The sequence below is a fragment of the Corvus brachyrhynchos genome, unplaced genomic scaffold (genome assembly GCF_000691975.1).
Source record: "Corvus brachyrhynchos isolate BGI_N302 unplaced genomic scaffold, ASM69197v1 scaffold219, whole genome shotgun sequence".
Classification (NCBI taxonomy): Eukaryota; Metazoa; Chordata; class Aves; order Passeriformes; family Corvidae; genus Corvus; species Corvus brachyrhynchos.
The window spans coordinates 1607908-1619840 of NW_008240034.1; the positions used below are offsets into that span (position 1 = coordinate 1607908).

General features: G+C 45.9%; 1 protein-coding gene across 1 annotated transcript in view; it reads left to right on the forward strand.

The window, feature by feature from the left end:
* Positions 1-11933, forward strand: part of DAZAP1 (DAZ associated protein 1) — a 19172-nt gene that overhangs the window by 6543 nt on the left and 696 nt on the right. Inside the window, exons 7-12 of the mRNA XM_017743818.1 lie at positions 2006-2088; positions 5360-5513; positions 6917-6946; positions 7380-7520; positions 8266-8448; positions 11628-11933. The exon at positions 11628-11933 is cut by the window's right edge and continues 696 nt beyond it. Of these exons, the coding sequence (XP_017599307.1) occupies positions 2006-2088; positions 5360-5513; positions 6917-6946; positions 7380-7520; positions 8266-8448; positions 11628-11800 (764 nt within the window). The 3' untranslated portion in view covers positions 11801-11933. The remainder of the gene's footprint in view (positions 1-2005; positions 2089-5359; positions 5514-6916; positions 6947-7379; positions 7521-8265; positions 8449-11627) is intronic.

Sequence of the window (11933 nt, forward strand, 5' to 3'; positions counted from 1 at the left end):
TCCTGCTGGATGCAGTTCCTTTCTCCAGTCTTGAAAAGAGTCCTGCCCTTCAAAAACTAAAGCTGTGGGTGGTGGGTTTCATCACTTCTGCTCAAAACTTCACCTTGGAGTTTTGCTGTGTTACTCTGATTTCTTCACTCTTCCTTATCTTGTGATGTCTGGCCCTTTTAAATCCCCTTTTTAAAATTTATTTGCTGCTTTCCTCAGTGACCTCTTGCTCTCCTTCTTCCACCCCTCAACCCCATCCCACAATCTATTCCCCTCCTTTGGCTTTGGAATTGAATTGAACAACAACCTTCACATACAGATGGAATCCATTGTTTTTCTTTCCCATCTCTTTCTAGACAAAGGCTGGAATACTAAACGTGATTTAAATACAAACACTTTTCCTTTGGCTCCAACACTTGGATTTCTGGTTAACTCAGACAAATATATTGTGATGAAATGCTGCTCTCAGCTTCGAGGCTGCTTTCATCACAGCTCCACAAAACTTCGTTTATACTGCCAGTCTCTTGTGTGTGGGAAATGCCAAGTTTTTTCCTTTTTATTTTCAGTTTATTTTAGTGATGTCTTTTGCTCTTGTTGCTGACAGCAGAATTTGACCTGCTGGAATCTATTTTGGCCTGTATCTTTGTGTATTTTTATATATATATATATAAACTTTCTCTACACTAGGCCTCTTTGGGCTTACCCAACGCAGTTGGATAAGCGTGGAGAGACATTCCTGTGCTAGATCCTGTATTCTGTAACGCTTTAGAGCAAGATTTGGCTGCTGTCAGCACTAGCTGCAAAGCAAAACGCAAACCAAGGGGGAAATCTTGGGTTTCAGAAAAGCAGAACCGCATCCATGTTCCATAAACGCTTCCCATGCCGCACCTCGGGTTTCTTTTCTAATTTTTATTGCTCTCCCCCCTTCCCCCCCGTAGCTAATCCAAAGAATGGCACAATTCCTGTACTGCATGTGTCCCTCCCTGCCCTGGGTTGTCCCCACCAGCAGCCAGTGGGTGATGGCATGAAGCAGCCGCCGTGTCCTGGGGGATTAACCACTATTTTGCCACTCTCTCGGCTGTATCAGCAGCTACAACCTATGTGCAGTGGTTCTCAGAGTGACCTCCAAAAGGGAAGCTTTGCCTCCTTTTCCAGAGTTTTCTGCAAGCATCAAAAGCTGCTGGATCCAGCTGAGCTCCCACCAGCCAGGGCTGTGGTCAGGTGGAAGGGAATGAGCCACCCGTGGCGAGCTGGAGCAGTTGGGGACAAAAAGGGCTGGGAAGTCGTGTAGATTTTCAAAAGAAAACCAGCAGGAAATACAAGAAATAAATGAGATTGAGAACGTGGCAGCAATACCACGGTCTGTGTGAGCAACACCTCACAGGGGTTGCTGTGTTGGGAAGGAGTAACACCTGTTCCACGATTTTTCTCCAAGGTGTGGAAAACTTGAGAACCTCTGATGTAGGTTGTTAGTTTCTGAAGCTTCTCATTCATCCATGGAGTGGTAAAATTTCTCATGCTTTAACAGCTACATTTCAAAACCAACTTTCTTATTTTCCACGGAAAATATTCCCTAACTTGAAGCTGGGCTAAGGGATTGGGAGGAAGTTGCTTTGCAGCTTTGGGGAACAGGGATATATGATAGGTTTTCCTTGGGAAATTAGGCTGAATCAAAGGGAGGAGCAGCAAAGTTGCTTGACTTTAATCTGCTGTCCCACAAGTATTTTGATTTTGGCAGTTTTTTTCCATTTCCTGGTAGGTGGATGAGGAATAAAATCAAATTAAAAGCCGGTTAACGAGCTCAGTTTGAAGCTGCATGTGTGCAATCGAGACGAGGCACTAAAGCCTCACCACAGGAAGTATCCATTGCAATTTCCTCAGAGTTTTTGCCAATTGAACACAAGTGTCGTTATCTGAAACCCCTGCTTGAACCCTTGGTCTGCCCCTAATACTGTTCATCATCCTGTTTTGTGTCACAACACCCTGCTACCTTGATTCACTCTTCGTCGTTGGCTAGGTTTTGGATTTATTACTTTCGAGGACGAACAATCAGTGGACCAGGCTGTCAACATGCATTTTCACGACATCATGGGCAAAAAAGTGTGTAGTTGTAGTTTTATTTTACCTTAAGAAAGAACCAAGTCTTGGGCAACGAGCGATTTCACTGGGGAATCCAACTTAATCGTTGATGGGAGAGCACAGCAGTCCAAATTCAAGGCTTTATCCATGAAGGTGGGGAAAGTCTGAGTTTGCTGGAGGAGGGCAGGTAGGATGGGGGCAGCCTGAGGAAGGGAGGGCTTGGAAGCCTGAGGATTCAGGCTGTGGGCTCTGCTTGGGGTGAGGCCTTGTGTTTACAGACCTGGGGGCTGCTCTGGCTGAGCAGAGCTCGCACTGGGATGAACTGGTGCTCACTGTGTCTGCTTTGAGCACTGCTGTGATGCAAGGAGAGAAACCAGTGATTTCCAGCTGTTGGAAAAGCAGAATCCCAGTGAAATCTGAGTTGCTCAAGGCTTGGTTTAAGATACCACTCCTTCAGATGTGTACTCGATACTCAAATCTCGAGGTGGTGTGAGACAATCTGCTTTATATATTCTTAAACTTTAAAAGAAAAAGGGAAAAAAAAAAACATCCTGAAGGATTGGTTTTTTAAAAAATTGGGTCACTTACTGTGAAACTTTGATACCAACCCACGTACTCTATATAGTATTTAACCACAATGCAGTTAAGTGACCTCTGGTTGTTTCATCTTCATACTGTGTTGTCAGCAAACGGGTGTTGGATAGGGAGGAAGTTTTTAGGCTCCTTTTGATGTTACTCAGCAAGGAACATGCTTCTACCTGTGGGGGGAAAAAAAAAACCAAAAAAAACCCAAACAACCTAAAAGCAAAATAAATTGTTGCAGGAGACCCAAGTTTTATGTAGAGAGAAAAGAATAATTTAAAGAAACATGAACCACAGGAAATTCTGGTAAATTTAAGTCCTTGCAGCTTTATGGTATATCCAGTTTTTAAAGGAAATTGTTAAAACTGCTAAACCTGGAGTGAGGGGGTTCAGGGAGACACAGAAGATTCTCACATTCCTTTAATTATTGCATTGTATGAGTTTTTAATTGTCTTTAAAGTCTTTTATGTGCTGATAGTTCATAAGCCTTCCCTTAGCTAGCAGGGGACACGTTCTGCATATCAGTGGAATTCTGGTTCATTTTACACTATAGAATGCCTTTAATTCCTGTGAACTTGTTTTGGGGTGGAGGGCTGGGTGATTTCCTGATCATGGAAACAAAGGAAGGGGCTTGTGGGGATCCAGAACATCAGTTCTTGGTTCCTGGTGACGCTGCCAGGTGTGAGCAGATGCAGTAAACCACATGGGGGTGTGTATGGATCACCTGTATCCCACCAGTATTCCCTGATCTGCCCTTGGAATTGCCTTCAGCAAACCACTGAAGTGGGAGCTGATCCCACAGAGCAGCAGATCTAAATGGGACCAAAGGATAAACATCCACGAGGTGCTGGGAGAGGGTGGAGAGCCCAGTGTGAGCCTCCAGATGTCACCTCATTGCTGCTGGCTTTGGAACACAGCACTGAGACTCGGAGTTCTCAGCATTCCCCAAACAAACCCAATTCCAAACTGAAATCATCTATTTTTGCCCTTTTTTTCTCCCCAGTTTCAGTGACAAAAAGAAAAAACAAACCAGGATTCAGGGATTTTTAGCTTAGAGTAATAGAGCTACCCTCAGCTCTTGGGGTAAGCTGGACTTTAGGCAGGTGTGGAATTTGAACCTCCCTATTGCACAGGGAATTTTCAGTCCTCAGTTTGGCAGTTCCCCGCTTCCAAGTGTGCACTGAAAAATTAATGGGATTCTTCCACAAGGATTAATGAGCTCCAGATCCCCTGCTCTCTCCTTCACTGCCTAATCATGCCTGCTTTAAAAATGGTATCTGTCTTTTTGGTAATTAAAAAGGTATTGCTGAAATGAGTAGGGATAAAATTAAAATTACAAGAAGGCCTCTGCTTTTGTAAGCAATAACCAAATTCCCTCAAGGCAAATGTGTTAAGACTCATTAATTTGAGTCCTTTGAAAAATTCCCTTGGTTCCTCTCTGGAAGGGCCTTGAGCTGACAGAGATTTGGTTACTGTCATGTCTCATGTCCTTGGGGGATCGGCGGGAGGGGCATGGGGGGCTTTGTCCTTGCCTTGTGCCTGTTTCCTGTTTGTTCTCCGACATGAATGGCTTTTCAGAAATGGCAGGAAGAATTCTGAATACTTTATTTTCCATACTACTCAGGCCCATTGATGATTGAGATTTATTTTCTTTGTACTCTGGCACCCATTAAAATTAATCATGAAAAAAAAAAAAAAGCCTCGAATTCAGCAAGTGCTGAGAGGGTTTCATTAAATCAGAACTGGATTTTTCTTTTTCTTTTTTTTTTTTTTGAGAGGTTTATGTTGAATGTGCAGCTTATTTTAAGTAGGTCAAATGCACTTATTCCATGGCTGGGAACACTAGGACATTTTATCTTGGAATGAAATAAGTTAAGCACTGTGGCTTACTAATTTTTAAAACAGGAGGGGTTTTGTCACTGACTTAACACAGTATGAAGATTTGCTTCTTATTGACTCAACTGTCCATTTTTATTACTTGCATGTTTGTTTACTTTTTTGTTAGATGTAATGTAAGATTCTCTTATCACATCCATTCCCTCTGACATTGTTTGAGTTAATTGAGATTCTTTAAGCGTTAGCCTGGGGAAGGTAAGTCTTTATCTTCCATTAGACATTTAAATAAAATCTTAAGTTTAAAAAAAAAAAAAAAAGAAAACAATACCAAAAAAAATATCAAAAAATGTGTGTTTCTCAGGTATGAGCAGAGCTGAAATTGCAGTTAGTTGGGGTGGGTTAAACTGTCACTTCCAAATGGACCCCAAACATTTGGTTAAAGCATTAGTACCCTTTTTCAGAGCAGCCTCTTCACTCAAAATTCTGTTTTTTTTTAACTGAAAACATCATCTTTGTATCTCCTGCCTTGAACATGAAATCAGTCTGTCATTAATGTACAAATTCAGCTGTTTTAAGTGCAGAGCTGCTGTAAGAGGGTACTGCTGTTTTAAGATTAAAGCCAACGAGACTGAAGTGATTTGTAGGATGCTTTTCTCGGAATCCCTCGACAGTAGGACTTGTAATGTCTTACCATCACCTACACTGTACCTGAGAAACATTGTAAATTACTGGCCTTAAGTTTTAATAATTAAGTACTTAGACATAAGTCATAAGATGCTAAGTGTAGTCTTAAGTGTAACTGCGGGTGTGTGTGAGGGGACGGGAGGTGCAGGGGCCCCCCCAGCCCTCCTGAGCGCTGCCTCTGTTTGTTTAGGTGGAGGTGAAACGCGCCGAGCCTCGGGATAGCAAGAGCCAAACTCCGGGGCCGCCGGGGGCCAGCCAGTGGGGAAGCAGGATCATGCCAAGCGCTGCCAACGGCTGGGCAGGGCAGCCCCCTCCGACCTGGCAGCAGGGATACGGCCCCCAAGGTACTGCCCACCCTGCCCAGGGTGCTGCCACCTCTCCAGCCTCTGCTGTCACCTCTCCGGCCTCTTCAGCTCGCTGCACTTTGGTTTTCTGGCCTAGATGGTATTCCCAGGTTTATCTCCCTGCTGGATACTGTCAGCAGGAGGAAATTTCCACCCCCTCCTCAGTCCTTCCTAAGGTTTTTTCACTGTTTTTCCCAAAAATCCGTTTCAGTGGCAGAAGGCAACGGGTTGTGCTGGGTCTGGCGCATGTCCCAGCTGCGTTTCACCTGTTCCCTTTGGATCTGCCTCTCCCCACATGGAATCTCCATGGGCTGGGGGAACTCAGAGAAGGTGTTGGGAATACTCCAGGTGTGACTCCAGCTATGGAGCGAGGCCCCGATGATAAATTTGGTTGAAATATGACTTTTCAAGGATGAGACAGCTTCAAAGGAAGCTATCAGGAAAATCTGAAAGGGATGAGGGGGAAAATGGATGGCCTTGCCTTTGGATTTTATTGCTTAATGTAGCTTGGGAAAGCACCAGGCAGCTCTGGTGCAGTGCACACCAGGAGCCCTGCGGGGCTCGGGGGCAGCCACGTGCCTGGGTTTGATGGCTGCACCCCCCCCGAGAGTCCAAAGGCAGGATAAATACACTGAGTTCATCCAAAGACAATTTTGATAACTTCTGGAGAAATACAGCGGGATAATTGAGTTGCTGTGACTGAGAGATGAGAAACGTTCACCTGGGGGGCTGGAGAGAGCGTGGCTGCTCCATCCCTGCTTGGATGGATGGAAGTGCAGCACAGGGATTGCTCATTTCCCCACGGTGCTGATTAACTTGAAAGCTGCAGCTGAGGGTTGACATTGTGCACAGATGTGCTAATCTGCAAACGGAGAAACTCCCATTATTTTCCATGCAGTGATTAGTAGGGAAAATGATATCTGATCTCCTGGAAAGATTAATGTCAGACACGAGCACATTTATCCTTCAATCTCAGCGCTGCACAACGGGTGGGAAAGGCTTTTTTATGCTTCAAAAACTGCAAAAATAACTCAGATAAACTTGGTAGTAAATTAAGAATCTCTTGGATGTGTAGTCTGCTGGGATTCTCCAGGGTTTTGTTCGCTCTACTACTATAGTTTCTTGTACTTGGGATGTGGCAGCTCTCGAATGCTCTATCTGATTTGGGTTTGGGAACTGCTGTCTCTTCTGAGTGTCATTTGCTGAATGATTCAGAGTCTTTCCAGAATTGCACATTCAGAAATAGTCCCACAATGTTGCTTGGGCCATAAAAATAGCTCTGTAAGGGACACGGGGAGGATACCCAGTCTATCCCAGAGCCAAATCCTTCCTCTTGCATCATCCCTGCTCCGGAGTGCGCAGCTTTCGGTGATGTCTAAGGCTCTTTTTTTGTTCTGTTGTAGGGATGTGGGTGCCAGCTGGACAGGCAATTGGTAAGTACATTATATGGGACCAATTCTGCAAGGAAAAAATCCTCCCGAGCACAGGCACAGCTTCTTTAAGCATTCACAGTGATTTCTGGATTTCTGTAGTATTTAGCCTACATTTAAAAGCTTGATTGAATTTGTCCTGGAAGAATGAAGGGGGAAGACAGTGGATTCTTAGCAGCTCAGTAATGGGAGCTGACACACATCCTGCTGTTCCAGCCACATTAATTTGTTATCGAGGGATTACATGCTGAACTGCAATTATTTACAGTGGGGATACTTGGAGGACAAATAATTCCCATAGTGAGGATTCAGAGAAGGCTGAGCCTGCGTTTGAAATCCACCCAAAAGCCTTACCCCGTCCTAGAGGAAGCTGACTCCAGCAGCAGCTCCTTGGTATTCATCTGCTTCAGTTTTTGGGTTTCTCTTCCTTTTCCAGGTGGATATGGACCCCCTCCTCCGGGCAGAGGAGCTCCTCCCCCACCACCACCATTTACCTCATACATTGTCTCCACACCTCCCGGCGGATTCCCGCCTCCACAAGGATTTCCACAGGGCTATGGCACCCCTCCACCATTTAGTAAGTGACCCCCAGGAGCTGGAGCACATCCAGCTCCAAATTCAGCTTTCACCTTTTCCTCATCATTTGCTGAACTTGGATTTTCCCCCTGTGTTTCACCTATCCTTAATTATTTTTCCCTGATGATATATTCTGAGCTATAATTAACGACAGTAGTATTCTTTTCTTGGATGCAGTAATCATTTCTATTCTCTAGTTCAAATCTGTGTTGCTAAATAAATTCAGATACATTGTGCACCCTTGTTAGGACATCTGAGAGAAAACTTAGAGCTCAGTGCTGGAGACCTGGGCCAAACACAGGCAGGGTTTTTTGGAGGAGCTTAAGGAATTAAGGTCATAACTGGGACTGGAAATATAAATTGGATTTTAGCACCTGCCTCTCAGGCCACTTTTCAAAAGTCTGTAACAAGCCTGGTTTAAAGAAGAAGGTGGAAAATAGCACCCAGTTATCTCGAGATACTTTTTCCTCCTAAAATCTTGGATAATGCAGCTTCCTTATTTCTCACATTAGTGTGAGCACAGAGTTTGGTCCCCAGTTCCGCTTTATCCCTTTCCCTGTCCTGGCTGCTGCTGCCTTTGGGGGACATTCCTCCTACCTGTGCAAGGTGAGTTGCTGAGGTTTTTGAGCTGTAGGGGTGACCAATGTGTAAACGTGCACAAACAGCTGGGGTTTAATAGACTTAGAAATATTTTTAAACATTTAAACCAAGCAGGACGTTGGTGTTCACCTGTTCTGTCCTTTCAGGTTTTGGTTATGGTGCTCCGCCTCCTCCACCTGACCAGTTTGCCCCCCCTGGAGTCCCCCCTCCACCTGCCACTCCAGGGGCAGCACCACTCGCTTTTCCTCCACCACCACCACCATCTCAGGCAACTCAGGACATGAGCAAACCCCCGACTGCTCAGCCAGAATTCCCTTACAGTCAGTTTGGTGAGTAACTGCTGGAACTTTATCCCCTTTCCCTTCATTCTTGGGTACAGAGTGTTGGACACAGTTTGCTACAGGCACTTCTCCAGGATGGGAATGCTCCCACCAGCTCAAGCCATCCTTAAATCGTGCAATATTCTAGCCAGAGGGAATTTTCTTAGCTCCAAAGTGTTGCTTTTGTGCTGTAAAATAACCTTCAGGGGCTTCTGCGCTGCCAGGATGAATTCCTGGTTTCCACTCTCCCCGAACCTCTATCTAAAACTTCCCACTCCAAGAGCTTCACTGAGCTTGTAGTGAACTTTTTTTGTGTCTCCAGACTTTGGAGAACAGACTTTAAGAGGAAGAGCAGCATGGAGACAGGCAGTGCACGTGTAAGGATCCAAAGTGGTGCCTTTTCCTCCCTTTTCCCATTCCTTCCCCGTCTCTCTGGAGGTGTAGTTCTGTGCAAAGCTTTGTTGTGTTCTGTAGGTAACTTTGAGGTAGAAGGCACTGAGGTAACAAGTTTTAAACCAGGTAGACAATACTACAAAAAATAAATTCTTCTTCAAATTGCTAAACAAGTGCCTGTGCTCCAGAGTAAAATTGCTGCTGCTGCTCCCTGTGGGAGCTCAGAGGGAATTCTCATTCTCATCTTGCTCTTCTCAGCCCTGTTTCTGAGCACTGCTCTCGGAAGATCTCTGCAGAGATCTCTCCAAAGAGTTCTGGACTACTGGGGGTTTTTTTTAGGGATTGTGATTGGTCAGTTTTTACTTCTGAAGGGGATTTTTCATGCAGCAGCCCCATGGATGCAGGCTGTTCACTGCTGGAACACGTTCTCCATGTGGTAGTGCTGCCTCAAGTTCCTGCAGAAACTGCTGTGAGATGAACACAAAATTTATTTAAATAGATAATATTCATAGTTCCAGCAATGTAAAGCAGCCTCTGAAGAAAGATGAGCTTTTGAGATATATTTGTAAAGCAGCAGGTTCTGGTGTTGATGAGTTTGAAACGTTTTCTCATTTGTTTCTTACAAACACAGTTGATTTCATGGATAGTTTTTGCCCTTGTGACTCGAGGAAGTTTTTCTTGTTCTGCCAGAACTTGGCTCTTTGCAGATTCTTTTTGAAGGGGGTTGAACCCTACTAAATAAAGTACAAATCCTGCACAGGCAGTGGGGAGCCAGGGTTTGTGATGTGTTGGAAGTTTAGGAAGAATCTGATGGAGAAGAATTTCATGGAGAAGGACTCTTCATGTGGAGCTGTAGTGGCAGGACAAGGGGAATGGCTTCAAACTGGAAAAGAGCAGGTTTAGATTGGATATTAGGAAAAAATTCTTCACTGTGAGACTGGTGATGCCCTGGCACAGGTTTTACAGAGAACCTGTGGCTGCCCCATCCCTGGAAGTGTCCCTGATTTGCATATATTTATGTAAATATGTAAAGTTTTGTGGGCTTTAAAGAGCCATGGAGTTCCCTGGTCAGTGTAAGGCACTGTAAGGTTTACCCAATGCTGCTGTGTGTGCACCTGGGATGAGTGTCAGCACTAGCATTCACCCTGCAAAATTAAATTAATTAATTACATTAATTTAAAATAATTAAAAATTAATTATCTCCCTGCAGGGTGCTCTTGAGGCTTGTCCTTGCAGTCCCGTCGGCTCTCTAGGCTGGGTTTCTTTGCTCCAGACCCTTCAGGCCACACCCCAAAGCTTTGCCTCCACTCCTGAGGTCAGGTTGAGCAGGGAGGAGGAGCCTCAGGCAGCTCCTGGGAAAATTCACCGGTGTTCTGAGGCTGTTGGGGAGGGTGAGAGGCAGGAATGGGGCTCAGATGTTGGGGTTTTGTGTCAGGGCAGTGCAGCTCTTCAGCTGTGCCAGCTAGCTGGGTGAAACCCCACAGCTGAGCTGTGCCTGCCACCGTTCACCCCAAAGCCTGGCCAGGCTTTATCCCGGTAACGGATGCAGGCTCAGATTCTGGAGCCAGACACTCAAACCGTACAACTGGCACAGCCCCAGGGGGAGCAGAGGGGCTGGAGCCAACCCAGGGATGGCAAGCAGGGAAGGCAGAGAGTCCTGAGTGGCTGTGCAGGTGTGGGCTGTGGGTTCCCTTTGTCACAAACAACTCGAGCCCTGTGATGAGCTGTGGTTTGCAGCACCGTGTGCAGGGAGAGCAACTCGAGGTTTGTGTTTTTCCACTCCCTGCCTCACTCCTTGGCAAACAATTCCATTGTAGTTTTGGGCGCCTGCTTATCTGTGTCTGAACAAATGCCAGGAGGAGCATTTGGAGCTCCCAGAGCCTGAGCTTGCTGTGTTTTAGTGCTCATTAGTGCCAGCAAGTCCTGAGGGACAGGCAGAGCTTGAAATTGAACTGCTGAAGATGTACTAAGAGACTTTGTTTGGGATTAAGAGAGTTAAACCTGCTCTAAGCCTGCACAGAGAGAGGCAGCACTGCAGAAATGCTCTTGGTAATTAGGAGCCTTAATAGCATCTTTCAGAGCAGAGGCTGGCACTGATGCCAGGATTAAGAGTCGTATTTAATTACGGGAATTTGAATTAAATTTCTCAATTCCTCAGTTGTCTTAATTTACATCAAGTTGTAAATTTTGTGTTGGTAGCAGGAATTCCAGTCAGTATTTTCTCTTGGAAAGAAAACTGTTTTTTTTCCCCCATCCCTAAATTCTGCTCACTCCAGAGTGGTCTGTGGTGCGGGTCCCAATATTTATGTGCGATTTGAAAGGGAATTTTAGGGTTGTCTGTTCAGTGCAGGAAGGTTTTTGAGTGTCCAGGTGATGGAGCTGAGTGGGCAAAGCCAAAATCTTACAACTGCACCCTCAGTCTGAGGCACTGGGATATTTCAGAGAAAACTTCCTGCCTACATCTCTTATCTGTGCTGAATCTGACAGCTTTTAGCCAATAAAAAACCCAACCCAAAATGAAACTGCTCCCAAGCACCCCCTGTGAGCCACCCCAAAGCTGTGAGCAAATGGTTGAACTACCCCAAACACAGCCCTCCCTTCCTGCACACCGGTTCCCTTCTGCCTTTTGCCCCTTTCCTCTGCGAGGAAGGTGAATCCCTGCGGGAACCCAGAGCTGCCGCTTCTGCCGGACGTTGTTCTGGGGTGTGTTCCCGCCAGGGAGCGGCGTCCAGGCATGGGATTCACGCCTGTGGCTGCTCCTGGAAGCTCATCCTGTGCCTTTCCCTTCTCCCCAGGGTATGGACAAGACTTGAGTGGGTTTGGACAAGGTTTCTCTGATCCCAGCCAGCAGCCCCCTCCCTACGGAGGCCCCTCGGTGCAGCCATCCAGCGGCCCCCCGGCCGGAGGCAGCGGCTTCGGCCGGGGACAGAACCACAACGTGCAAGGATTCCATCCCTACCGGCGCTAGCCTGGGCTGGCAATCAGGGAGTGCTGTCCACAGGGATCTCTGGGACCAGCTGAACCCCGGGATCCCAGACTTCTGAACTTGTGACAATCACATTACTTGATGGAAGAAAAACCTAACAACAATTTTTTTCGGG